This window comes from Apis mellifera, linkage group LG3 (genome assembly GCF_003254395.2).
Source record: "Apis mellifera strain DH4 linkage group LG3, Amel_HAv3.1, whole genome shotgun sequence".
Classification (NCBI taxonomy): domain Eukaryota; kingdom Metazoa; phylum Arthropoda; class Insecta; order Hymenoptera; family Apidae; genus Apis; species Apis mellifera.
This window is the reverse complement of record NC_037640.1, coordinates 7,978,121-8,005,481: the sequence shown is the minus strand read 5'-3', so window position 1 is coordinate 8,005,481 and position 27,361 is coordinate 7,978,121. Positions and strand designations below refer to the sequence as shown.

The 27,361-nt window shown below is 36.0% G+C and overlaps 1 protein-coding gene across 2 annotated transcripts in view; it reads right to left on the bottom strand.

Moving 5' to 3' along the window:
• The window catches only part of LOC412855 (Down syndrome cell adhesion molecule-like protein Dscam2), a 213,777-nt gene that overhangs the window by 33,475 nt on the left and 152,941 nt on the right, over positions 1–27,361 (bottom strand). For both annotated transcript variants that reach the window (XM_006563917.3, XM_016911468.2), the window contains exons 3-4: positions 11,879–12,065; positions 6,478–6,620 (exon numbers count right to left, since the gene is read on the bottom strand). In XM_006563917.3, the coding sequence (XP_006563980.2) occupies positions 6,478–6,620; positions 11,879–12,065 (330 nt within the window). The remainder of the gene's footprint in view (positions 1–6,477; positions 6,621–11,878; positions 12,066–27,361) is intronic.

The following is a 27,361-nucleotide window of genomic DNA, read 5'->3' as shown; positions in this document are numbered from 1 at the left end:
GCTCCCTCTTTTTTCCTCAGACAATGCGGCTCTCCTCGGGAATAAGTCCTTTGGCGGGCGACGAGGGTCGAGCCGATGTCATTTCAGATAAATTCCTCATCGCTTTTCAACGTGGTCCAGGCCTTCTCTTCTGTATCTCTCGGCCCTTTCATACCCGCGATACCGTGCGTCGGAGAAGAGAGCGCGAGGAACGCGCGGAAATCAGCCTGCTTTGCTCCTCTTTAATCGAGTATTCCTTCTCATCACTGGTGTGATTCCATACGTGAATTCCGCAATCTCTCAAAGAATACCTCTGATTTCCGCGATTTTCAACAGGATCGTTTCAACGGGGTATTGGAATCGTTAATTTCGAATTTTTTTCATCAGGATCGTTGTTCGAGAAATAATTGAAAAAGTATCAACTCGATGTTTCGATTCGAAATTAGAAAACAAGCTGTTTAGGAGAGAAGGAATAAATTCATAATTAATTCTCGTTCAAAATAAAAAGTTTCCAAGTGAGCTCAATTTTTATTTTTAATTTAATTTCGCTAAATCTTCTCCCAAGATCAAAGCATCCTTACATCCTCGAATAAAGACAAAATTAATTAACTCGTTCCTTTAAAACCAATTTTTATTCCCTCTCTCTTCGTATTTAATCAAAATTTTCTTTATACTTTACACACGAAATAGATTAATTCTTTGTTAAATCTCAAGAAAAGAATATCTTTAAATCAATTCTCTCATACGGGACCACGAAAAGAATCCAAGAAATTTGTCTCTAATTTCAAACTAAATCCCAAGATATCAAAATATTTTTATAATTCCTTCAATTCTCTTCGACAAAACTTTCTTCGAGAGTAATAATAATAAAAAAATGATTTGATCTCACTTAGCACACGTTGTTGACAAAAGTTCCAAAAGCCCTTGATCCCAAAACCCCCTCGAAATCTCTTATCTACGATCATTGTCTCCGGAAAATTCCCTCCAGTTCTCGCGCCCCAACGATTAATTAAACGGGGAGCACGAAAGCGCAAACGTCTCCGAATGGGAAACGAATTGGCGACTATATACTATATATCCCCTGCGTCCCCTTCAACCACCAATTAACCGTCTCATCTCGTGGTATCCGCGTCGGATCTGGCCTCCAACTTCCCCTCTCCCCCCTTTTCTCCGTCTGTCGCGTCTCGCTCGCGACGAAGATGGAGGTTAAACCGGAAACGGTACGCGTCGGGTTGAAAGGGCGTCGCGTTGAAAGACCTCGCCTTGAAAAAAAAAGAAAGAAAGAGTAAAGGAAAAAGGAGAAAGGAAAGGGGGGATGGAAAGAGAGACACGGAATGGCAAACCGCGACGAAAGGTCCAGAGAGGAGGCAACTCTGTCACGAGGCAGGAAAAGCAAAAAAGGAAAAAAAGGGAAGGAGAGAAGAGGGAAGGGAAGATTGGATGAAGATGGACTGTGATATCATCGGTGAGAGCGAGAAACGGGTGGAGTACCAAGAACGAAGAGGGGCTAGGAGTTTAACCAGAGGTGGAATCGGACGGGGAGCAAAAGGAAAAGAGAGAAAAAAAAAGGAGAGGAGATGGTAGAAAAAGATAGGGGGGGGAAAATCTTGCTGAATGCCGGGTCACTCGTTTAAATAATTAAACGCGTAATTACCGCCGGCTGGAACATATTTTAATGAACTGGGCCTTTTCCGCACGGGTCGCCTTCCTCGGCTCGCTTTGGAACACCTTCCCTCCCTCCCCCCTTGTTTTCTCTTCCCGCCTGTGCGAGACACGTCGAGCCTCGCGAGAGTCTCTGGAAGACTGTGCGCGCGTAAAGGGAGGTTTTTGGCAGGTTTGCAAGTCTCTCTTCTCAAGTCTCGCGCGTGCAAAGCTGCCTACCAGGGGTAGGTCTCGTAGACTCTTGCTATAAGGGATGGTTTTCTGCGCTGTGAAAGGGTGACGTCGAGCAGAAACAGAGTGGTTGATAACGAGCCACTCTCTTCGAAATCTTCCGTCTTCCTCTCTTTTTAAGATATGGATTTATATTCGTAAATATGTATGTATGTGTGTATGCGGCGAAAGGCTCGAGACAACATCTTCGATCGTTCGAGAGATTATCGGGGATTTCGATTGGACGGCGACTTGTTAAGAGAGAAATTCGAAGGGAAGTGTAACGAGGTTTAATTAACGCCGCCGTCTCATAGATGCGACTTCTGATGATCGTTTGCGTTCAACGTCGTTCCCTCTTTCTCCCCCTTCGTCGTCATCTCTTCTCAACTCTTCTCTTTCTTCTTTTCTCTATCTCTCTCCATCTTTTTTTCTTCCCTTTTCCTTTTCGCAGGGCGGTAATTACATTTAAGAAGAGAGGAAAGTCGCGTCGTTTATTAGTCCGGGAAACTTGTTACCACTGGAAAACTGGCGGGGGATGGAAGGAGGGGGAGGAGGAGTGTTGGACTTTGAGAGTAAATTTGGCGGAAATTCTCGGCGAATCGACGATGATTCGATTGTTGTTGTTGCATCTTTGATGGGATTACGACGGGATTGAATGGCGTTTAATTGGAGGCCGTATTTCGAGAAGGATCGAAGGGAGTATCTCTGCCGTCTGTGATAATTTAAGAAACAACGTAAGAAGGTTTTAATGAAAATTAAACCAATAAATCGTAGATCTATTCATTTTTAGAACGAAAGAATTATAATATCTTTGTTTCCAATCAAGAAAAATATGTGCAACGTGTAAAATAATAAAAGATTTATTATTTAATCGATCAATAATTTTGGCCAATAATTTTTTGCTCAATCATATACTATGTCGAGAAGGATCGAAGGGAGTATCTCTGCCGTCTGTGATAATTTAAGAAACAACAATTTAAGAAGGCTTTAATGAAATTAAACCAATAAATCGTAGATCTATTCATTTTTAGAACGAAAGAATTATAATATCTTTGTTTCCAATCAAGAAAAATATGTGCAAAGATTTATTATTTAATCGATCAATAATTTGGCCAATAATTTTTTGCTCAATCATATACTATGTCGATATGGTCGACACTGATCGATTCGAATTGTTTCGATAAACTCCTCCGCTTTTCCATCCAATAAATACGAATACATAGGACAGGAAAAGTAGCCAGAACACGTGGAAGTTGGTCGATTCATGTTCGAGAAGTGGAAGAGTCTCGAGAAGTTGGCGAAGTGACCGACTTCCAGACGAGAAAGAATCAAAAGGCTAGAAAATGTATGGACACGATCGCGAGAGAAATCGACTTTCGAATTCTTCCTCTTTTTTCCCCCTCCCTCCTCCTCTCCTCCACCTCCCCCTCTCAAATTGGCCAGCCCGTGTACGCGCGCGTTTCCTGTCGGAAAACTTTCCAAAGTTCGGCAGACAGGGATGACTCGACGAAAAGTAGGAAGAAGAATTTCTGTTACCATTGACGGCCCCGACTTACGAACTTCCGCCGGACGAAGAAACCGGCCAATCGATAACGCGGCTCCTCCAAAAGGTCTCGAGAACTTTGCCAGAATTTACTGTCGTTCTTCTTTCGAGAAACTTGGAAATCGAAATGCTTGGAAAATAAATGCCCGTCACTTTTCCCTACTTAATTAATCGTGATCTTTTATTTCAAACTTTTCCCAATGTTTTTTCTTCTAATTATTGTAATGGAACAATGAAAAACAAAAATTTCGTTCCATTCCGATGTTCAAAATTTATAAATTTCGATCAAAGTTCATTTCAAATAGAGCCAATATTTTCAATTGTAAAATAATAATGTTTATTTTTCTAATTAAAAGACGAAATCGAATTAATTCACCAAACATTCACATAACACATTTCCATTATTCCTTTTTTCACTTCGAACGATTCACCTAACCTCAAAAAACGAGAAGAAAAATAATCTTTACGATAATTATTTAAACTTACCAGTAAAAAAAAAAAACAGTTAAACAAAATAATCCCTCGATTCTCGGATACAATTTCTCTTTTTCTCCAATCTAAACAAAAGTCCAGAAATTTAAAGCAACAAAAGAGCGCGCGTTACGCGTAACTAAAACGGTTGGCAGTGTCGACGAGACCGCATTAAAAAAGCAACGAGGCGAGTCTCGATGGTGGGGATCGAAGGCAAGTTAAATGGAAGGATTCGGAATTCTCTTCTAATTTCGGTTCCCAATATACAAGTGCTATCCGTAACGGGCACGTAGCCTGTTTTACGGGTTTGTATAGCGTTGGTCGGCATAAAATCAGCCATTTAAATGGTGGCTCACGTAAAGCCCATGGTTGCCGGACCAACTTTTGTCCCCCCCTCCACGACAACGACGGTTTGCAGACGGTTCTCGGTTCCTCCTCTTTCCCCCCTCACACCTCCATCCCATTCTCCTTTTATCTGTTTCTCTTCGCCAACTCGCTCGAATCGAACTTCCCTTCGATACAATTTAACGGCTTTCAGTCGCGTTTTCCCTTCGGTATTTACTCGGGGACATCTACGGTGAAAACGCGGCCTGCGTTTCCGGCATAATGGGATCTTCACCAACTTTCCGCCAGTTGTCGCGGCCGGTCACGTTTCTACGTTCACTCTGTGTAATTGACGTTTATTGTGTTCGCGCAACATGGAGGTGAAACGTATCGAATGGAATTTCTTTTCGAGTTTTATTTTTTCGTTGGTTGCTTTGTGTTTTGATATGAAAGAGTGCTTGCGATTTTTTTGATACGGGATACGGGTTTTTCGAGAAAATATTTCGTTGGTAATAATAGTAATAAAGATCGTAAACTTGTGTAACTTGTGTCTCGCACGATTGTGGTTATGTTAACTTGATCTAATTAAAGACATTGTTTTTGAAGAAAATATGATAAAAAAGATGTAAAGTAAACCTAATTTGATCAAATAAATCGAAACAGAGAGTAAGAAATGTAATTGAGTATGTTAAAAAGTTAGATATAGAGAAAAGTGTAAATATTGAGAAGATTTAGATTTTAAGGTTATTTTTCATTATTTTATTGATTGTCAAGTATTTAAACCGTATAAATTAAAAGATTTTAAATGAAAGCGGGAAATATAAATGCAGAGTTCCTTAACGGAAGCAAAGGTATTTAAGGTAATAACATTATTATTGGAATTGAAACGTATATTCGTGCGAGTAACCTGATCCGCAGCTAGCTTGTTTAGCGACAATAAGTAGGTGTCCTATTTACGGATCACGCTTCGCTTATAACGGCGCGGAAATAGACGAAAGTTATGGATATAGATGTCTTATAACCTATAATGGACACTAAAGAACCTTTATTCTAAAAAAAGAAAATCATTCATATTTTTATATAATACAAAATTATTGTTATTAATATTATATAATTTTATATATTTTATCTTTTATTACCAAACCAAATTTTTTATGAAGCAAGAAAATCAAATATCTTTTTTAATAAAAGAATAACAACAAACAGCACTTACCCTACAATCATATTATTTCAATTTTCCTATATTTTTAATTTTTCATCGTTTTTTTCGAATTTCGCAAAAAAAATATACATAAAAAATAAAATTCCATCATTCGCATCAAACGAATCGCGAAAGTAATAAAACAATTTTCAATTATTATAAATTTTAGATCCAAGTTGTTGATTGCTATTCTCACAATATCGCGTGTACCATTTCTGCGCGCGTGTCTACGCGAATGTTCACTCTTTCCCGATGTGTCGAGCGAAAAAAAGGTATAGTAAGATCGGGAAAAAAAGGTATAGTAATTAATGAGCACCGCACTGGGACATGGATAATGAGACTTTTGTCCGTACCTGTGGGAACACGTACAAAGCGGACGTTTTTCCCTCGCTATATTTTGCGCTATTTTTATGTTATTAACGCGCTGGACTGCTCTCGAGTACACTGCGGATAAAACCTAACGCACCAGAATCTTTTAATTATTCCGATTCGCGTACAGACCCTTATTTGTTTACCATTCGAAACATACGTGTATATATATGTGTGTGTGTATAGTACGTGCTACACGCTTCGTACTGTTGACTATAGAGTAATCTAGTAATCGTACTAGCGGTAGAATGCTATCAGATTTCTGAAGAATATTTGAATATTCGATCCGCTATGATGATCTATTTGAATATAGATTCGAATCTACAATTCTAGATTTTATCTATGAATCTTATATCGGATAATTTGTTAGAATTTTTACAATTCCTTTTCAAGAATGTTAAGCTGTAAATTTAGATTAATTAAATTTCTTTTTTTTGTCGAATTATAATAAATCCATTGAATTTAAATTAAACGAGAAACGAGTTTTTAATTAAAAATAGAAGAAATTCTTGGAAATTCTCTTATATTCGTAAGAAATAATTTTCTTAAAAAAAAAAAATAATCCCGACGCGTAAATAAATTTATTCCAGAATTAAAGATTACGAATTTCATTTTTTAGAAAAAATTTTTTTCTCTTTTTAAAATCTGAGGAGACAAAGTTATGGTAATTCGATCAGTCGATATTGAATTGAAACAAAAGGCGCTACTAAAAACTCACCGGCTCGAAGGGTGACTTCTCTGGAGAGCACGGTTCCTACTGAACTGGTCGCACGACACCTGTACCTAGCGTTGTGCACTTCCGCTCGAAAATCCTGCGCCAGGAATGGGGGAAAATAGAGGGTGCCGTTCCCGAGCAGCTGTCTGAAACAACCAGAAGGAGAGAAAAAAAAAAAGAGGAAGAAAATGAAAACGTTAGAATTTCAACGTCTTTTGCCTATTTTCCCCATTCGTCAAAATAAATTTAACCATTTTTAAAAACTTTTTATAATTCGTCATTGTGATTTTCTCTTCTTCTCTTTTTTCTGTTGCCGAGGAGAAACGGAAAATTTCTTTTTCCGAGAGGAAAATATCTTTTATTAATTCCGGCGGAATTAAATACTCTTTAAAATACGGTAGAAAAATACGTGGTTAAGGGGATAATTAAAATATGTGAACAAACGAGATGAATAACGAGAGAAAAAAATTTTAATCTTAATATTGTACTTGATATTAAATCATAGAGAAATTAAATCCCACATATTTTAAACCGTGCCACGCGATTCGTTGGAATCGTTATCCTCTTTCCTTTTTTGTTGCTTAAGAAATTCTCAACATTCAAGAAAATTAGTTAATTTTCATCGAAGAAGAATATCGTCCTTCTCCATTATATTTAATTTTCATCCTTTTGAAATCCTTTTCCATCTTATTTTCGCATATATTTTAGAATCGAGAAAATATTACGAAGGAATATATTTGCATTCTCAATATCTTTATTTATATTTCTCTCCATCTAATATTTCTATCTCTAATTTCTCTTGTCTCATTCGCTCTCCCTAAATTTAACGGAGAGTTCTCTTTCGAGTTGGAAAACGTTCCTCAAGCCGATTAGCCGAATCCGAATTACCGCCTTGCAAACAAGATGAAACAATTCAAGATTCGCGTCGTAATGGGTAAAAAAATGTCCCCTCTCGCCGCGTCTCACCAGTATTGATTCCACCGGAGAGGTCAAACTCTCCGGTTAGCTTCCGCTTGTCTGAACTCGTCATACGTGGAACCGTCGCGAGATTTCCGCTTGTTAGCTCGGGGATGAAGGAATTTGGATGGTGGAAAATACGTTACTGTTGTTCCAAATGGAGAAAGAAAAAAAGAAAAAAAAGAATCGAGAGAAACGGATGAAAATGGATGAACTTTTCAAAAATTCAAAAGTGATGATTTGATAGATGTTTCGCGAAACTTTTGCATTGTAATTCGTATTAAAAAAAAAAAAAAAACGGTGTTAAAATTCAATTGCAAAAATAAAAATCTATTTCAACCCCTTCTCCGATTCACTCGAATTTTTAAGCACGATATCGAGAGCTCGTCGAATTCGAGATTTTTTTTTGCGAATTCCATTTTACGCTGTAAAAAAAAAAAAAAAAAAATTCAATCCACCCTTTCGAAACATCAGGAGCGTATCGAACGATCGGCGGGCGGCATGCGAGCTTTCCCAGGCGCATAATAAATACGCGGCCAGGATTAAATGCGCTGGCAAGCGCGTGATGTTTGCCGTGAGAATGATTTACATTAACGCTTAATGGGCTTCCGGCTCACGAAACCTTTGCCCACCAGGATAAGCCTGCCGCGTTTTAAATTCGCTAATTGATAGTAAAATCGAGCGGACGTTGGAAATAAACTTTTTCTCGAGCGGCAAGTTTCTCCAAGCAAGCAGTCGAGTAATCGAAATCCGATCTTCTCGCTCCCGTTTTATTATTTCACGATGTGTATATATCGCGAATGAATGTTTTGATCAAAGAGAAATCGAGTCGAATCGATTTCATCATCATTAATTAATAATTCGAATTTTTAAACAAGTTGAGCATTAAATTCCCGAAAAAAAAATTTCAAATTCCTTCTTGAGTGTATTGTTTGTTATTATTTTTTTAATTACGAAATAATAAATAATAGATGTTATAAAAAATTAGGAATTAAATTATACTACGAACATTATCCATTAGATATTAGATCCATTAAAGAATATCGAACGATTCAAATTAAAAATTATCCCTCGGCACGAGTGAGCACATTTTCTTGCGTTACAGGCTTAATTAGAAGCTAGGTATCCCGTATTCATCGCATAATTACACGCGTCCATGTACGCGAACAACGTGGTTATACGTTCCTCCCGATTATGATAGCCTGATAAAGCGTTGCCCCGCACTACTTGTTTAACTATACACCCTGCCGCAGCACTACTTAACCAGCTACGTAACCCACTTGTACTAATTACTTACACAATCGGTGTAACAGTTGCTTGATAAAACACGCCACTGTTGTATCAGTCTGATTAGATATTGTGTCTGTCAATATTTACCCATTCTACTTGCCCGCTCTAACGCGATCGTATTCCATCAACACGTATTTTGATTTTCCCATCAATTCTCGCTTGTTTAATTAATCGAATATTTGTCACTGCTATTCTCCCTTGTCATTATTCTTCTTTTTCTTCTCTCTTTCTTTTCTTTCTTTTTTTGAAAAAATATAACACACGTTCCCCGCATATCGATGCTAGTCTGACTATTTAGCGGCTTGCTCCACTTCGACTCGGTTCGCCGTGTTTCCATTTCACTCGTTCGACCCATGCGCCGACCGACACTACTTATTCAACAAAGGGGAATCCCTTTCCGATAACCGTTCCTTCTTTTCATTTAATTTTTGCAAATGAAAGTTTATAATATTTCTTTTTTTCTTATCGATCCAAATGCACGTATAATATTAAATTTTCATTCGTTTGAAAAAATGTTTTCCAAGTTTAAAAGGTTTCTTATAATTTGATCAATTGAAATTCGTGGCAACAGGCGGAGGATTAATAGAATTACGGAGACACGTGGCAAATAAACGCGCATTACCAGCCGTTGATCGCAATCAATTTGCGAGATTCCACGGTAAGATTAACACCGTGGCGAAACTTTCCACAACGCCATGTATATTCCATCGGAACACTTAACTGTACAAATATTCGCCCCGCTCGTAAACTAGCTGTTTCGAGGGCAAATAAACGTTACACGCAAGACAAATTTGTTCGAGCGGATCGAATCACGTAGTGTATTAGATTCTCAGCTCGGGCAGATAATTTCTTCCTTTCGTTCTTCCTCTCTTTCTTTTTTTTTTTTTCAATCGTTCTTCTTCTCGTTCCTTGAAATTTCCTCCACCGATTTCTCTTTCCCTCCTCCTTTTTCCTTCATCGAAAAACAACCTCCTCCTCCTTCTCTTCTCCTCCTCTTTAATCGATCGACTCTTGTCGAAAGACACAGTCGCAGGGTTTCGCGAAACGAAGAGAGAACGCGACGTCTGAATTACGGGAAAGCGGGGGAATCGGGAGCAAAAGGAAAACGTTTGACGGATGAACGGGAGAGGCTTCGAAAGGGGTTCGCTTTGAATTCTTCCCCGCACAGCCTTGCGGCTTTTCGATACGAAAGTTCGTTTCAAAATGTTCGAATGCTAATGTCGAATGCTCTGCGTTAGATGTTTTGAACTCGATCGATCGGATGGATGGATGGATAAAAAGGATGAGAGAAAATAAAGGCGAGAGTTTGTTTGTTCCTTTGAAAAAACTCGGATCCCTCTCTGTGGGGGCGTCGTCTTTTTTTTTCCTTTCCCCGAGAATTCTTGAGAACGATTATTGAAAATTATTCTCAAAGATTATTCTAAACTGAAAAATAGGAAAATTAAAATTATCTAAAATATTTCTTTTTAAGGAAAATTGATTAGATCTCGATTAAGAGAAATCATTCCACAATTTTTCACTCTTTATTATTCCGGATTATTCGTTGGTTAAAAGTTCATTAACGATAGGAGGTAGTGAAGGAGAGAGGGGCTTCCTGTGGGACGTTTGCTTGCGGACAAACTTACCAGACGACCATTGGATAAGGAACATTTCAATTACCGGGAGGAAATGGTTTCCCCAGGTGCCACGTTTACGATATTGCCGGACGTGTGGCGTCAAACTTCCAATAATACCAAACCTTTCGTGACCCCCATATATAACTCTCCCTCCGAATAAATTCTTATTTTAATTCCGGAATCGTGTAAAATTTCTTCTTTCCTCTCTCATTTTCGTATCGTAATGCAAATTTATCTTTATTATATGAAAAGGAACGAATTATCAGACCGGATTGTTTCTGAAAAATCAATTGTCATCATTACAAATACAAAATTAAATATCGAAATTACCGGCGACGATCGAATCCAATTACGTTCTCGATTCGAAGAAACAGCACATCATCGCAATCAATTAACGATTCCAGAACAGTGGTGGACAGTTTTTGGGGCCATCGGTGTATATCTAATTAGGTAATTAGTGTATAACCGTATCTAATTGAACAAATATAACGGGACGTCACATTGGATCGGACCAAGATAATAGAGCGAGTAAATTGAAATTTGTTTTGGATACAATGTAATCAAATAATTGATCGATGAGAAAAATCTAAAAAGAAAAAGAAAGAAAATTAGATACAATTTTCAAAATTTATATCCCAAAAGATTCTTTTATTTTACAAAAGAAAAGAAAAGAATTCAGAAATCAATTCAATCGCATTTTCGATAATTGAAGAAATAGGGTTCAAGACAAACCGAAGATCGAAATTGTTGGAGAGAAGAAGAATTTTCCGCTTGATTATTCTGGCCTCGATTAATATCGAAAGTTCAATGCGTGTAATTATGTGTTTGGCAATTTTTCAATCTTGCATCCCGAAACTCGCTCAATTTACAGCGGCTCGCAACTTCTAAATCCCGGCCACGCTAATCCGCTTACCCGCTTTCTATCGCGGCAACCACTTTTACGGAATCGGCGAATTTTCCGGCCGAAAATACGGATATCTTGCGAATTCATGAAAACCCGCCGACGGTTTCCTTCTGTGCACGCGTCCCTCGCAACGTCGGAACTATACTATCCACGGATACGTGTTTAGAATATAAATAGAACGGAGGGCGATGTAATGTGATTACACGAGGAATATTATCGTGGCGTTGATTATCGATTTATTTGATATATATTAATGATGGATCATGGTGATAATAATACTTCTTTTGAAGTATATAATAATCGTTTCATTCGTAAAAATGTTGTTAAAAAATTTAAGGTAAAATTGTTATAATTGGTATTATAAATTGAAAAATATTCGATTATTTTATTTAATTAAGATATTTGTTGTATCGACAGGGATTTATATTTTAAAGTCTATTAATTATTCCGAAATAAATAAAAGTATAATTGTAGATATAAATTTGGAATGAAAAATAGGAAATTTTGAGAAATTCTCTTTTCAAAGGGTATAATACAAATACGTGAAACTTGAAAAGAGGAGTATATATATCTTTGGTAAAAGGATTAAAAAGTAGTAGGGGGATTAAAAGTAGTAAATTTATGTTAATTAACTCACCTTAGCCCGGGAACTGCGGTGACCGATCTCTGATCCGGGCTGGTTATCCAGGTGACGTGCGGCGTTGGGCTCCCATGAGCGGAACAGCTTAGCTGGGAGCCTGTGGTATTGGAAAAGACCAGGGTGCTTGGTGGCTCGAGAACGAACACCGGTCCTTGCTGACCGACCACGAGTTCCAGAATGCAGGCTGAGGGGCAGATTAAAGACACGGATAGATATACGTTAATGGAGTTCGTGCGTCGACAAACGATTTCTAGGATTTCGTCATCCAACTTTGATATTTCATATATCGTCTCGCCTTTCTCTCTCTCCATCTCGATAAGTATAAAAATATCGCGTATTTTGTACATCGGTGGTTAAAAAATGCTAAAATCTTTTCTTATACAAATTTATTATATTATCCTATTCGTCAACTTTGATTTAAAATATCGTGTATTGTATATCGATGGTTAAAAATGCTAGTCTTTCTTTTCTTATACAAATTTAGGATTTCTTCGTCATATATCGCCTTTCTCTCGATAAATATTATAAAAAAATATCGTGTATTGTATATCGGTAGTTAAAAATTAAATTAATATTAATTATTCTTTTCTTATATATAAAGAAATATTAATTTTTCTTTTCTTATATAAATTTAGGATTCCTATTCGTCAACTTTAATTTAAAATATCGATGGTTAAAAAATATTAATTTCTTTTCTTATACAAATTTAGGATTTCTATTTGTCCAACTTTGATTTAGACATCGTCTTGTCTTTCTCTCGATAAATATTATAAAAAAATATCGTGTATTGTATATCGATGGTTAAAAATGCTAGTCTTTTTTTTTTTATACAAGTTTAGGATTCCTATTCGTCAATTGTGATTTAAAATATCGTGTATTCGTATATTCAATGATTAAAAAATGTTAGTCTTCTTTTTCTTATACAAATTTAGAATTTTTATTCGTCAATTTGAAATATCGTGTCGATATAAATATAAAAATATTTTGTATAAAAAATGTTAAAATCTTTTTATATAAATTTATGTAAAAGACAATAGGAAGAAATTATTCATTTCTATATATTGTGCAAATTTATTTTCACAAATTTGCATCGCGATTATTTCATGTAAATAAATATTCGTCCTTTTCGAGAAATTTCGCGAAAAATAAATCGATAATTAAATCTCATTATTATCACATATATATATATATATATATATATATATATATTTATTGAAATATAGAAATCGTGTAAAATTTTGTAAAAAAAAAAAGAGAAAAAAAAAATAACTCAAATTGAACAAGATATTTCCATTCACCGAAAATAACGCGGAAGAATCGATTGATCCCCGGCGCCTATGTACAACGGTGTACAGGTTATAACGAAGAGGAAATGATTCGGCCATAAATCGAGAGGGGTTGCCGGGCTAGCACCGGGGAAACGGTTTTTAATCCGACGGATTTCGAATTAAATATTTTAGCGGGCCGATGACGCGGTCACTCGGGTTCCCAGCCCGTTTAATCTCAGGCTTGGTGTAGTGTCAAATCGATGCGGAATGTAGGTCGAATTCGGCTTACCGGAATTGATTTCTCCGGTTTCTGAATTATCGTCCCTGGTGCGCTTGCACTTGCACACCCCTATTTCCTACTTCGTTTTAATCTCTATTTTCCCGTATAGATGGATACTTGAACGCATCGGTGAATACACGAGAGAGAGGGAGATATAAGAAAAATTTATTTTTTCGCTAATTCGAGAAGAATATTGAAAAATCGGAGGAAATGAGAATTCGAAAGAATCTTTTTTTTTTAAGATAAATCGTGTTGTTTTCTTTTTCTACGAACGTGTCTCTTTTTTCTTTTAAAGCAATTTTATTTGTTGTTAATTAAATATTTTTAATACGGTTAGTTTTAAAAAAAAAGAGAAATCGTATCGTGGACTTTTTACTAGCAGCTTTCTATCTAATTCCAATGATCCAGAAAACAGAGATTCGATTTAAATATACGCATGTCGCGATCGATAATTACGATATTTCTGCGCGTCAATCTTTCACTTTCTATTGAAAATTCTTCTTCTATTTCGCGTATACGTATTTCGAAAATGGCCAAATCTCTCTCTTCTCTTCGAAGCAAAAGTAAATACGAAGCTTTATCTCTTGTGGAGAGCCAGCTTGGTCAATTTCCACGTGAAAGATCGTTCGATTTTCGCGATGCTCAGCATCGCGCGGAGATTCGAGAACGCGGAGGGGGAGGAGAAATAGGGAAAAATACGCGGAGAGCAGCGTTTTTCCACTGCGCGCGGACAACCGTGAAAACGGTTTTCTCGTCGCGTTTGAGGTAATGGGCCGACGCAAGAAGAAGAGGAGGAGGAGGAGGAGGAGGAAGAAGAAAAAGAAACTCCTTTGAAACGCGGTTGGAAAAAATCGGAAGCTGTCTTCTATCGATGAAAAATCGAAAGCTTTCGCGTTATTATTACAACGAGGATAAGAAAAATTAATGGTAAAAAAATGGTAAAAATGGTAAAAATGGTAAATAAGGAAAGGAAACTTCGTTATTTCGATTATCATGAAAAAGAGAAAAATCGCGTTTCGATCGCGGGCAAGGTGGAAGGGCGATCGATCGATCCTCGTTAATAATCGTGGCGTCGCACGAGCGGAAATAATTCATCTGATCAATTATTTGGCCCGGCTTAAAATACGTTCTCACGCCCCTCGTCTCGACGCGCCGCCACATCGGATCAAATTTGTATCCCTCGTTAAAACTTGCCAACCTACGACACTGTCCTCTGTGCGAGTCTTGTCGAAAAAAAAAATTCCATTTTCGAATATCCGTATCCCTTTCTCTCGTATCTGTGAGAGAGGAATTATTGGGATTAAACGATTAACCAGAATATCGAATATTATTGAAAATGTATGGTACTTGGATAATTGGAGGTAATTGTAATAAGTAATAAATGAGGGGAGGGGAAATGCAACGTTGAGGTTTGTTCGAAATTTTAACTTGATGGATTATCGGCAGAGTTTGGAAAAAGTAATCAGATTTAAAAAATTTTGGAATAAACTTACTTCGAGTAACATTTATAATTGATATTTTTCTATAATCTTTTTTAGTACTGCAATTATTCGGAATTGTCATTACGTTACGAACTTTAAGCTTAAATTAAATTTTTCCCCATCAATGGAATATAAGTGGCGTGAAAAATCTGTACGATAAAGAGAAGGAATAAAAAAAGAAGTATTGAATCGATTTTTAATCAGAAACGATAAGGAAGATCTTCGAGAGCGAATCGATCAATTTAACAGATTTCTGAGAGACTCGCGCAAGTCCATCTGTTTAAATTTACCCAAACCATTCAAATTAGAATGGAATCGAGATCCAGTATCTCTAGTATCGATCTAAAATTACCATTATTTGTCAGAGGAAAAATTTCCTCTGAAAGAAGTTAAAAATCACGCCCCTTCTTATTCCACGAAAAATAAATTCTTTATCCGTGCGAACCTTCCACCACAATTGAATTCCACCAGCACACTGTTCGACTCTCTCAATTCCTTTCCGTCAATCCCCGAAATCCCCGAAATATATATTCATCCCGAGGAAGAAACGTTTGATACAAGATACTCGAAGATATCTACAAAAAGAAATAAAAAAAAAGAATCAAAGGGAGAAATCATGGAATAATACGCGTCAGATAAACGGAAAAAGGAAATCCTTTTCTCAACCTTCTTCCCTTCCTTCCTTCGATTATTGCTTTCCACTCGAAGATCGAATTTTTCCATCCCCTTCGATCGATTTTTTAATACGTCCGGAAGTGGAAGACCCCCTCCGGCGGGGGTCTCGTTTCCAAACGAGACCAAGTTCCCCCTCCCTTCGAATCCTTTATCATAAATTTAATGAAAGATCGAATGCCCTCCCTCCACCTCCCTTTTTCTTATTATTATTATTTATGCCGAATGGCTGCCATTATTCTGACGAAATCGGGCGTCGATGAATATAGATTGAATTGAATTAACGGAAACGGAGGTGGAGGGGGTATGTTGTATCTGTCCCTTTGAATCGAGGAAGATCGAGGAGGAAGATTGGATACCTTCGAGGTAGTCTTATCGATTAAACAGGGATCGCGGCTTTTTTCTTCTTTTTCTTTCCTTTTGTTTCTTTTAAATGAATTTACGACTCCCATCGAGAGCGCGTTATATATCGATAATTTTTCTTCAATTCGTTCAATCTTGATTGAATTTTCGTTGTGGATTGTAATCAATGGTTTCGAGAAAGAAAGAGAGAAAGGAATTTTTCTCTTTTATCTCATTAATCCCTTTGCTTAATGAGAGACGATCTTTCAAATATTTGACGAATCTTACTAGTAGTATCTTACTAGAATAAAATAAAATGATTTTACACTTTGTAACAGGAGGAATAAAAACTGCGCTCTTATTATTTCGAGATAATTTCGAAATCTAACGTAAATCGAATTTTGTTACTTATTCCTCTACATATTCGTATAAAAAGCACTATTTCCGTTTCCCATTAAATTAAACATCTCCATGTAAGCTCAAAATAATTTTCTCCTATCCGAGATTCACCTATCTATCGAATCTCAATATCTCTCCCTCCGTCTTCTTCTTTCCCTTCTTCCCTCTCTTATTTCCCCACCGATTTCATCTCCTTCCTCTCTTCACAAAAATTGAATTAATTAATAATTCGAGTGGATTAAAACGAGATCCACGAGTACGGGAAATACCGAGCTGAATCAGGGGAAACGGGAAGGATGGGAGGAGAACGGATACGAATAAGATCAGAAATGGATCTTGGTTGTCGGACAACCGGGGTTTGTCGAGATTATGCATGTGCGAAACTACGGCCGCGTGATGGAGATGGATGAGAGGAGTTCGCAGTAGCAGATGTTCCCGCCACCGCCCTACCAGATTATAATAATGATCAATCTTCGCGCGGCCCTGTTGCCGCACGCGGTACAGTCCTGCCCACAAGTATGGACGTGAATTATTTATTTCGAATATTCATCCTTAAAGTTAATTAAAATTCTTCCAAATCGATTCGATGAAATCGAAAATATTTTTATTCTCGTGAAATACTTTTGAAACGAATTAAAAGAAGAGAAATATTGAGAAAGATACGAAACCAAGATGGTTGTAAAGATTGGTATAGAATGATAAGAGATAAAAAGAAGATTGATCATATTCATTGTTATATTCTCTGAGAGAATGTGGAATGTTGTAAAATTTGGTGAATGAATCATTTTACAGTGAGATAAACTTTTGGACGAGAATGTACTTGTGATATGCGATAAATCATGCGGGAGCGAATTAACCGGTAAAAAGAAGGGATGAAATTGTTTTGTCAACTCTGGTTTTGGGTTGCACTATCGGGGATAATTACGATGTTGATTATCGAGGTTTTGCTCGGGAAGGAATTTGTTTCCGTTTGTCAGAGTGTTTGAATGTATCTCGTCATTCGAGATGATGATTTTTAGATTAAACAAAATTTGGAAATTTTTTTTGGTACGAGAGAGAACGCGTGTAAATTCATTGATATAATTTTAAAAAGTGATAATTATAATTTAATTAAGTATTTTTCTTATCTGGTGTTGTTTTTAATTCGTTGTTCGGTCGTTCGATTATGTTGGATGTGTACTGTGACTGATCGTGTACAGAGGCAAGCTACTTGTTCGACATTACGCTGGCTTGTATCACTTGTCGGGCTACGTTCGAGCTTCATCACTTGCCCGGTTACACGCAGAGCTGTACTACTTGTAAAGATTAAAGATTAAAGGGAATACATATGAAAAAAAACTTTGTTTCATCTAAAATGTATTATTATCTCGTGAAATATTATACAAATATGATTCTTACTTGTAATTATTATGAATTTTTGTAAAAAAAAGTTTAATTTATGTAAAAGTTTTTAAAGAGATTGAAAATAACATTACATTTGGAAACAGGATTTTAAATGTGAAACGTGAAAACAATGCAAAATTTACGTAGAAAAAATAAAAAAATATACCGTTATTTTTATATGTATATAGAATCGATAAATATTATTTTCTTTTCATTAATTGACAACAAAGGTTTAATATTTTTAAAAATATTTGTACATCTCAATCTCAAATGGTATTTTATTATAAAAAAAAAAAAAACATTTAATAAACAGATTCAAAAGTTTTGAATTCGCAATAAAATGTTTTTCAAAACTTTTGCCAATACATGTATATATAAAATTTACGATACATTCGGGAATGAAATTTTTTTTATCTGTACACGATGTTAATACAGTTTTTTTCAAAATGTAATATTTTACGAAATATATCTAAATTCCATTTTTTTTTTTTTTTTTTTTTATAGTAAAATTTCCATTATTACGGTAAATCATTTTTTAAATATTCTTGTTTTGCTATCGAGAATATATACGAGAATAGAGGCAAAATATTTCGAAAATTATTGTTCATTGTAATTCTCCCGTTGCGAATAATGCAAAAGTTTCATAAACAGCTATACTATTATACTGCGCTATACTATAAATATACCTATTTTAACATTGAAAATTTAAAATCGAGGAAAAATATTTTGAAAACTTTTATCAGCGTGAAATAATGTATAAACTTTATACGAACTTTACATGTTTTGATACGAAGAGTGTAAAAATTACACATTTTCATTTATTCATAAAGGAAATTATTCTCCTTTTCACATCTGTGTAAAATATTTCACAAAATTTCGATAAAATTGCATATTGCACAGCGAATTTCCAAAATTATCAAGAGAAACCTAAATTTGATTCGTCTTTCCATTTTTTTTTTTTTGAAACGGAATATTTTAAAAAATTTGTACAAATTTATCTTACGTTACGAAAAATCTGAAAATTTCGAATCCAATGTAGATTATTTTATAAAAATTCAAATAATACACCCCCATAAACATTGCCACGAAATTGTATCGTTTCTCGAATCTTTCTCTCCGCCATATCCATATCCTCCATCGAAAATATCCATATAATAATATAATTCCTCGCTGTTTGTATTCGTAAAAAGAAGAAGAAAAAAAGAATATCCACGATGAAAGATAGAGTGATTTGTGATCGCCATTCTTATTCAAGTAGCATCGTTTTATACGTTCATTTTGGCGTGCACACAACGTAGAACAACGATGTAGCAACACAGTATAGATTTCGTGCTTCAAATTCTACATGGTTGAACAAAGCGCGACACGCCGACGTCTACGTTAATTTATATGGCCGCCCCCGTACAATAACTCGATCAATTTATTCATTACGGCGAATGCATTATCGCTGATTTATTGGCCTGGCATTGTTTTAAATGCGGCCCAATCCGAAAGGCTATCCTCCTAGACGTTTTATATATATATACGTTTCCGGCTCGATAATAATAATAATAATTCGAAGTTGACGACAGCGGTGATATCGTGGAATTAAAAAAGTGAATAAATTCCTCTTGTAATTGCGATAGATTTATAATCAATAAGTTAACTCACGAATAATTAAATTTTTTACGATATCATCGATTAATAATCAAAGTTTAAAAATACGTATATCGGTATCCTCGAAGAGGGAAGTTTTTGTTAAAAACTTTCTTTGAGAAAAATACGTCACAAACACTGTCGAATGGATTGTCGAATTTCCTTTTCCCAGAATCCCTTCGATCGAAGCAAGATCCGTGAATAACTCGATATATCCGATTCGGTCAGCGAATCGAACAGCTGACCGCGTCTTCCGAATAATCTGATCAATAATCCATCTCCATCGGTGGCCATCGCGCGGGCCAATTTCGGTTTCGAATAATCGGTTCGAATTTTCCCGCGTTATGATTTATCTCGACACCGATTCCTCGAATAATTGTGGATAAACGCGATCCCACGATCCTCTTTGTCGTTCCACGCGTTTCCTTCCCCCTCCAAACTTTTTAGCTTTCTCCTCTTTTGAACAAACCTGTAATATCATCGACCTATATTTTGAATATTTTTTCGAATTTTCGAGAAAGTAATCGAGTTGGAGCAAGATCAATAGCTCATTATAATAAATCATATTATATGGCATATCGAAACAATTTTACAAAAAAGATTACGTAAAATCATGAAACATGTATATTTCCTTTACAGTTCCTATTTCTCCAATTCCAACAACGTGTGACGGAAGCCAATAAAGCACGAACGAAACGTACATAACATTAAACGGCATCGTAGTTCCATCAATCGTGGAAGTCGCGTGTCAAAGGGAGCGCGTTGCCGATCGATCGACAAGGGGGGGAGAGAAGGGAGAGAGGGGGAAGCTCATTCGCGAAATCTGGCTCTGAACGGTGTGCCTGTACGTGGCAGCACGTGAATCCGTGGAACGTGAGATCCGACAGTTGCAATTTTACCGCATCTTGTCACCATCCAATCTACAATGCCCCACCCCTTCTCGACCCTCCTCCTCCCCTCCTCTCGCGCTTTTTCCATCGCGCTTGTTCTCCACCAATTTCTCCCTCTTCCACCCCTCTTCCCTCCTATTCTTCGCCATATCGATATTTGTCCGAATTTCTCTCCTTCTTTCTCTTTTAATGAAAAAAAAAAAGAATAAGGTCTTCACGAATGATAATTTTATTTCGCGTATAATAATTTTTCTATGTAATCGGGAAGGTATTTAGAAAAAAAGAAAAGAAATTTTATGATATATCGTTTTGTGTTTTGTACGTCGCTATATTCGATTCACTTTCTTCCCCTTTTCTTTCAAATCGTTTGCGCGACACAGCGTCGTTCGGGATCAGTGGAACAAAGGCATATGTGGTGAGATGTTCTATGTAATGCAGTTTATTTTCCCTTGTTAAATACATTCTTTCCAAGTCGAATTACAATCTATATTCCTCGGTTATTACTACGAGTTTTCAATTACAATATTCGATATACTAATATTAATATATATTATTCACAACAACTTATCTCTTATATTTTTTCCTAAATTTTTACTTAAGAAAATTATGAGATAATCTAATTCGAAAATCAAATTAATTAAAAATTTAAAATCTTAATATAAAATTATTTTAATTTAAAAGTTAATGAACTTGAATATTTATATATATTTTGAAAATATAATATAGAAATAAAACTTTCCATTAACTTTACTTGCTATTTAAATAAATTTAATCTTTAGATACATAAAAAAAATTCTTTTATAAAATATAAATATATTAAATATCAATATTTCAGTTCAACATTATACAAAATTATACAAAATTCTTCGACAATTTTTTCTTCCCCATCAAAGAATGAAATATCTCCACGAATTTCGAGGGAGACGGATCGTGTACACCTCCGCCTCTTCCGTTTTCGAATTGCGCGCCAAGTTTCGAAAGGAGGGAGGGAGGGGTGGGTGAATAACTCATAATCGCGGCCGTTACGTTGCACAAAAGTTAAATCGCGCAAAAGCCCCGTGGGAAGCGGTGGACTTCAAGGACGTTTGTTATTGGATTCTGCAATTATCCACGCGGCAATAATCGTTCGCACCGCAACCGATCGGGGGGAGGGGGGAGGGAGGGCTAATTGCTCGATACGTGTGGAAAATGGCTAGGGTTCCGGTTCAATTTTCCGGTTTTCAGTAGGCAATTTCGGCGAATTTGAATGGGAATGAAAAAGGAAGAAAGAAAGGGAGGGAGGAAAAAAAAGAAACGAGGGAGAGAGAGAGAGAGAGAATAACGCATCGTTTCGTTTCGTTCCAATCGGTTCGTACGATAGTATTGGTATTTTCCAAATTTCTTCGATTAACAGGGGAGAAACGAACTGGCGAGTTCATAAATCGGGATATAATTTAATGAATTGAATTGTCTCGAGGGATAGCTCGAATCGAGTTTAACGCGAGTGAAAGTTTTATTTCGAGCTCGTTTTATTCCTAACGTTCGTTTTACGATATAGTTTTATCTCTATAATGGATAGATTTCTTTTCTCTCGTTAAAAAGATTTAAACTAATATCCAATTTTAATATTTTAAATACTATTCCCTGTAATTAAATCCCAAATTTGATATTTCTTTTCGACTAAATTGAATTTCGAAATTCCATTTTTTTTTTTTAATCATGAAACGGGATCGATTTCTTTTTTCCGATTATTTCATTTCCGATAAACGCGTTTATCACGTTTTAATTTTTGCGAAAAGCTACCAGTGTGTGTGTGTGTGTGTGTGTGCGTGTGTATGGCTGGGTACGTGGCGCACTAATCTACGTATGCATGGTGAAAGAGAAATCACGAGGTATGGCACGCCACAGCCAAGTGGAATCGCACTGTGCATGAGCGGACCACCAATGACGAACTTATTCATGCCGTGAAATGTATCATGCATTAACAAGAACCCCGCCCGCGTTGTATAAGCCGATGAATTTCAGTTATTTAACCGCGAAGCGGACATTCAAAACAAATTCACTATTGTTCAATAGTGAATGATCACATTGATAAATATCACTCAGAGATACTATTACTCCTCCATTTCGAGAAGAAAATAAGAGAAAAATTATATCAAGATTATTTTACCAATTATAAATATTTAAAAATAACCTTAATAATACCTTAAAAATAACCTAAATATTAAAAAAACCTTATCCCCTCCATTTCGAGAAGAAAATAAGAGAAACGTATCAAGATTATTTTACTAATTATAAATATTAAAAAACTTATCCCCTCCATTTCGAGAAGAAAAAAAGAGAAACGTATAAAAATTATTTTACCAATTATAAATATTAAAAATCTTATCCCCTCCATTTCGAGAAGAAAATAAGAGAAACGTATAAAAATTATTTTACCAATTATAAATATTAAAAACCTTATCCCCTCCATTTCGAGAAAAAAAAAAGAGAAAGGTATAAAAATTATTTCACCAATTATAAATATTGAAAAGCTTGTCCTCCAAAATTTCAGAGAAAATATCTCATGTTAATAAAGAAAGTACGAAGTAAGGGGAAATAATAAAGGGATGAAAATAAGAAGAAGGGGTAAAAATTCTTTTTTCTCCCTCCTCTCGAATTCGTGAAACACTCGAATGATTCTAATTCCCGGAAATACACTCTTCATCCCTTACTCTTCTCGGGGTTGGGATGATGATATCGACGCGTTGTAAATTGGTTCATGTTTCTGACGCGTCGATAACGTACGAGTGCTCGCATATTTCGTCCCGTGTCATTGTAGCCGGGGTCATCCGATCCAAGGATGAGAGGGATGAGAAAAAGAAAAAAAGAAGAAAAAAGGGGAAAAACGTATCGACGTATAACTACGTCATACATTTAGAATCCCTCGACCTTCCACCCTGAATTATGACGACGGCGTCGAAACGGCTCTGCAACCTTTTTCAACCGTGCTGCTTTTTGCTCCCCTCCCATCCTTTTACAATACTTTTTTCGAATAATGTATAAAGTTCGTACCCACATCTCCATGAAAATTAAGTAGGAGATGAGATTTCGACCGTTTTATTTTTTCCCTCGTCTGTCGATCATTTTTTTTCCTTTTTTGCTATCGATTTTTCCAATTTGTGATTTATGATAATCGGCAATGATAGTTAATTTGGAGAATTATCTTATCATTCGATCATCAGTAATGCATTTCTCTAAATCTTTTTAATTTTTTTGAATATTGAAGACAACCAATTATTAATTTCTCAAAATCCATTTTACCAAGTGAAATTATTTCTTCCATATAAACACAACTGCCAATAAAAATAATTACGATATAAAACTGTATTAAACGTTTTTGCAATTATTCAAAATACACTTTTATATTTATTTAATATTACTTTTTAATCATTTCCGCTTTGCATGATCTATGCACAATACTATATTGAGAGCCATCTTCCAATTAAAAAAAATTCTCCATTCTTCCCGTAGAAAAAAGATGGCGAGGAAAGGAGAGCGATAGCTTAGTTTAATTTCCAGGGACGCATTGTTGGATACGTTGATCCCTCTCCGAAACGGGGAGGGAGGGAGATCCGTGGAACGGCGAGAAAAGAAAACATTGACGCGGAATATTTTGGTTTTCTCCGAGTGTGCAGCACCCTCTCTCCCTCGAACGGCGCCTGCTTTGATGAGGAATGCATGCGCGATCGCGGCGCTGCATTTTTTATGAGCCACGGGAGAGAACGGAGATCGAATAACCGAAGCCCTGGGTTATTCCAGGTGAAAAAAAGAGAGAGAGAGAGAGAGAGAAAAAGCTGTGGACGGTCGGTGAAAACTCATGAATGCTATCCGGGCTCGGTACGAATCGATTCGTGATTAATATTCCGTGCCGGATGTCAGTTTTCTGATAGCAATATTTCCCCGTTCCTACTTTTGGAAAAAGGTATTTTCTCTAGGTATGATGCGAAGATGCGAGTAAAAAGATCGAAGAGATTCGAATTTTCATTTCGAGGATTAATCCAATAAGCAGAGGATGGGTTTAATCGATGATGCTTGGTGGTGAATTTCTAGTTAATAATATTAACGTCAAAATGTGTTACATTTGTGTGTGGATTTATCGAAGAAAAATTGCAATAAAATAAAACACCAGGATTTTAGATTGAAAGAAGATGTGTAATGCGAGTATATAAATCGAAGGAATGCGAATTTTTGGAGAATTAATCTAATGAAGGAGGATAATTGATGCTTGGTGCTAGATTTATAATTAATATAAATATTTTATTTTACATAATAGACCTAGCGTTAATAATATTAAATGTGTTACACTGTATTTATCGACGAAAAACACCAAGATTTTCTAGATTGGAAAATGTATAATGCGAGTATATAGATCGAAGGAATTTTTGGATTTCTAAATAAAAGGAGGATAATTGATGCTTGATGATGGATTTAGTTGAAAGTGAAAAGTTGCAGTAAAATAAAACACCAGGATTTTGGAAGAAGACATTATACAAATATAGATCAAAGGAATTTTTGGATTCAGTAGAAGAGAGATAATTGATACTTGGTGGTGAATTTATAGTTAAATATTTTATATTACATGGTAGACCGACCTAGCGTTAATAATATTAAATATGTTATAGCATACTGTGGGTATTTATCAATGAAAAGTTGCAATAAAATAAAACACCAGGATTTCCTAGATTGGAAGAAGATGTGTAATGAGAGTATAGAGATCAAAGGAATTTTTGGATTCAGTAGAAGGGGAATAATTGATGCTTGGTAGTGAATTTATAGTTAATATAAATATAAAATATTTTACATGGTAGACCTAACGTTAATAATATTAAATATATTACACTGTGTGTATTTCGAAAAACATCAAGATTTTCTAGATTGGAAGATGTGTAATGCGAGTATATAGATCGAAGGAATTTTTGAAAGTAAAAGGAGGATAATTGATGCTTGGTGGTGGATTTGAAAGAAGACGTGTAATGGGAGTATATAGTTCGAGAGAATTCGAATTTTGGTTTGGAGGATTAATCCAATTCAATCCTGATGGATTTGTAGTTAATACAAATATTCAATATTCCGCGGTAGACGAGCCAGCGTTAATAATATTAATCATCAAAATGTGTTAAGAAAGTTACCCTGTTTGTTTTATTTATCGGCGGAAAGTTGGGATAAAATATCACGCGTGAGACGATGTGGTCGGGGAAGGATAATTACGCGACGGTATGTGGCAATAGTGTGTGTGTGTGTGCTACGTGACCGTATGTATAATCAGGCAAGTGGTATTACAAGTCGTATATAATCGAGAGGATCGTATATAATCCGACAAGTAGTTCTACGCATCATTGTGCAAGTAGTATTCGCCGGTGCGTGGCCGGGCAAGCGAGATTGCTCGTGGTTACGGTGGCCAAGGTGTGCGCGGACTATTAATTTACAACGCGTCTATGTGCACGCATTCCTGTTCAACATTCTTACCAATCGATGTATAACGAATAAATATTGCGCGAGTTTGTGAAATTTTGTCAAAGATTTCTATGATTATTACTGGGATTGAAAGTTTATATGGATTTGAACAAATAAATATTTAATTGTATTTTTAATAATAGAGACAGATTAGCGTGCAATATTAGATTCTAAATCGATGCTCCAGTTTTGAGACGATTGTCTGAATATTGCATAGATTTAACGTCCTATCTAATATCATATACGTATACGGTGAGTAAAAGCAATTCGACGGATTGCTCGATTAATATCCTCGTCGCGATAATAAATAAACCTAACTCTTTTAAATTACAGAATCGATATTCTTTTTTATATCCCTGTAAAAATTCGCAATTTCAAAATTTCGATATTGTTATTAATATTATTGTAGTATTGAAGAATATAATTAAAAAAATAAATAGAAATCTAGTTGTACGTAAATTGTTTTAAAGCAATTCAACTACGAAATGAAAATATTTCCAATCGATTAAATGATTTAAATAGTAGATCAATATTGACAATATCGAAGATTACTTGATAAAAAGATAAATCAACCGTTCAGTTGAAACAACAACAATTCCAAAATTCAGAATTTATCGAACAATTGCGAGATAAAAACTTTTTCCCAATTAATTAAACTTCATAACGAATCTAAATATCAAACAGATTACTATTACAGACATCAAAGATCGATCGTTTTGAAAAGTTTATAATTGCCAAGCGAATAATTTCTATTTTAAAATTAATCTCGATTCCTCGACGAGGAAGAAGAAAGAGGAGGAGGAGGAGGAATGCTTGCTCGACGATGGCGCTCGCGTCGAGCCTAAGGCGATTATGACACCGCCTCTGGATCTCGAAAATCTCATTACTGTCTCGACGCCAGTGTTCTCGAGCTGCCTCCAAAGCGGAGAGACTCGAAGAAAAGAGAAGAAGCGGACCGAGACAGGCGAAGGAAACGGAGAAACATGGAAAAAGATCGAAAGCGGAAGTTATGGAAAAGGGCGGGCAAAATTTGAATTTCCACAAGTTACGACGTGAAACGTTAATTGATAATTGATACGATAATTGATACGAAAGATTGAACGTCATCTGTTTGAAGAGGATACTTTCAAATTAAAAAATACCATCCTATAATGCAAATAAATTACAATTTCGAATTTGAAATCTAACATCGGTTTTTTATAAAATTATCACCAAAGAGGAATGGAATTCCAGAGCTATTGGAATTAACCTTGCCTTAAGAAAAAACTTGAACACAGAACAACAGAAATTCTCGACGAACAGTGTCAAAAAATACTATCCACTCTCTCGAAGAACTCGCTACTCTCCACAAAAGAAAAATATAACGAGGATTAAAACGCCGACTTACAAAAAAAAAAAAGAAAACCTGATCGAGAGCGGGGTCTTGGGAATTTACGAATGGAATTTAAGAAGTAAGAGAGAGAAACGTGCGCAAGCCTCTAGTTAGGGAATGGAAAAGAGAAAGAGAGAGAGCTGTCGAGAGAAAAGTCAACAGCCGGGAAAGGAAAGACGGGAAAAACCAACAGAGGAGGATCGCGAGTGAGGGTGAACGCGAGAAAATCGAGGGGAAAGAGAGAGAGAAAGAAACAAAAAAAAGAAGAAGAAGAGTCAGGAGT